The sequence below is a fragment of the Tarenaya hassleriana genome, unplaced genomic scaffold (assembly GCF_000463585.1).
Source record: "Tarenaya hassleriana unplaced genomic scaffold, ASM46358v1 Cleome49, whole genome shotgun sequence".
NCBI lineage: Eukaryota > Viridiplantae > Streptophyta > Magnoliopsida > Brassicales > Cleomaceae > Tarenaya > Tarenaya hassleriana.
Genome location: NW_010967605.1, coordinates 237,632 through 239,333, shown reverse-complemented (window position 1 = coordinate 239,333; position 1,702 = coordinate 237,632). Strand labels below are relative to the sequence as shown.

At 34.3% G+C, this 1,702-nt stretch overlaps 1 protein-coding gene across 1 annotated transcript; it reads right to left on the bottom strand.

Moving 5' to 3' along the window:
• Window positions 1–473: 473 nt before the first annotated feature.
• Window positions 474–1,696, bottom strand: LOC104825774 (transcription factor bHLH139-like). Its single transcript, XM_010558145.1, has 4 exons — window positions 1,620–1,696; window positions 1,373–1,522; window positions 1,097–1,228; window positions 474–754 (listed from the first exon to the last, which is right to left on the bottom strand). Exons 1-4 carry the CDS (start codon window positions 1,689–1,691, stop codon window positions 653–655), a joined length of 456 nt encoding a protein of 151 aa, XP_010556447.1. The 5' UTR covers window positions 1,692–1,696; the 3' UTR covers window positions 474–652.
• Between the last annotated feature and the right edge of the window lie 6 nt (window positions 1,697–1,702).

Here is a 1,702-nt window from a genome sequence, read left to right as displayed (position 1 = left end):
AACTTATAAAAAAATAAAAAGCAATTTCATATATAGTTTTTAAATACACCATCGATAATTATACACAAATTGTTTAAAAGTATTTCATACGCAAATTTTAACGAACCTTGACAGTTTTTATTCGAAAGAAATTTTATATTCGGGTATTAACGACGTCGTCAATACGTAGAAAATTGTTTTCAATATGGAATCATCTTTAAAATAATAATTACCCACTAATTTTCCGTTGTTAATCACTCTGCCATTATTTATATGAAAATGGGAATTGTTTTGCCTCCTAATTCGATGCCACAAGTCTTTGTCTGTAGTACGTAATAAGGTAATTCACGTTATCTCTCTTTGTTGATGCGGAGATATTAATCAAATGCGACAATTGTCCGTACATATGTTAATCACAAAAAAAAAACGTGATTATTACGCCAACGTATCTTTTCGTTCCACCTTATATTACACTTGGAGATGATAATAATCATAATACATATATTTGAAAAGGAAATTACAATTTGACAGTTTTACGATCTAAGAGCGCAAAATTAGCGATAATATTTAATATTTATATTCTTATTTGGAATATCTAGACATGTTACTCCCGAGAGTTATTTTCCCGAAAATGGGTGAGAAATAGTTTTAAAAATCATATATATTTTTCGCTTTATTGTCCTGTGAATTGAGAAAAAATCTTCATGTGGAGGCCCATGTCGAACCCATTGTAAGCAAGAGGAGCATACATCCACATATCGTTTGAGCTCAAGAGCTGCAGAAAATCCGTTCACATTTTCAGGAATTAGCACAAGAACAAAACTTTATTATAATATATATATATATATATGTATGTCCACGTGCTGATATGTATGTATGTATGTATGCATGTATGTGTGTATGTATGTATGTATGCATGTATGTGTGTATGTGTGTATGTGTGTATGTATGTATGTGTGTGTGTATGTATGTATGTATGTATGTATGTATGTATGTATGATGTATGTGTGTATGTGTGTATGTGTGTATGTATGTATGTGTGTGTGTATGTATGTATGTATGTATGTATGTATGTATGTATGTATGTATGTATGTATGTATGTATGTATGTATGTACCTTAATCTGAAGCTGCAAGAACTTGACGTAATGGACAGCTTCTTCGAGCATTGTGCTGATATCTACTTTGGTTCCGTTAGGGACGAGGTTCTGCAATATTCTGAGTCTCTCGTTTATCCTCTCTCTTCGTTTCTGCACGTTACATAGCACGAAATCACATCGACTTATTATACAATGGATCTATATATATGAGAGTATTATTGTGTGTATAGATACACACACTCGATATCATGTATATGAAATGATATATAGGAGGACGGATGAGATGAATTATACCCTCGCGTAAAGGCTTTGAGGATCGGTAGCACCGCCTCTTGCGGCTCTCGCCTTTCCATTTGCGTTCATAGCCGAGCCTTGTTTCATTTCTAGACCTACATTTTCTTCCTCCGAGCTGTAACTGCAAGAGCTTTGCCCGTCCGATCCAACCTGCTAAATTTGTAATGTTAGAACCATATATAATACCAAGAATCTGTTCATCAAAATGTGTGTCAAATCGTTACTATCGGTCCGACGGTGAACTTACATCTCTAGGGACTCGGACTCTTTTGTTAACGTTCTCGGGCATTTCTAACTTCCTCTTCATAGGCATTTCCATGGCTAGGGAAA

What these genes read in the sequence shown, in the direction of transcription:
- LOC104825774 (XM_010558145.1), bottom strand. Translation starts at nt 1,691, where the DNA reads ATGGAAATGCCTATGAAGAGGAAGTTAGAAATGCCCGAGAACGTTAAC. An exon ending in GAGTCCGAGTCCCTAGAGAT is followed by an intron (nt 1,523 to 1,619) that starts GTAAGTTCACCG and finishes CAAATTTAGCAG; the next exon opens with GTTGGATCGGACGGGCAAAG. An exon ending in CTCAAAGCCTTTACGCGAGG is followed by an intron (nt 1,229 to 1,372) that starts GTATAATTCATC and finishes TGTAACGTGCAG; the next exon opens with AAACGAAGAGAGAGGATAAA.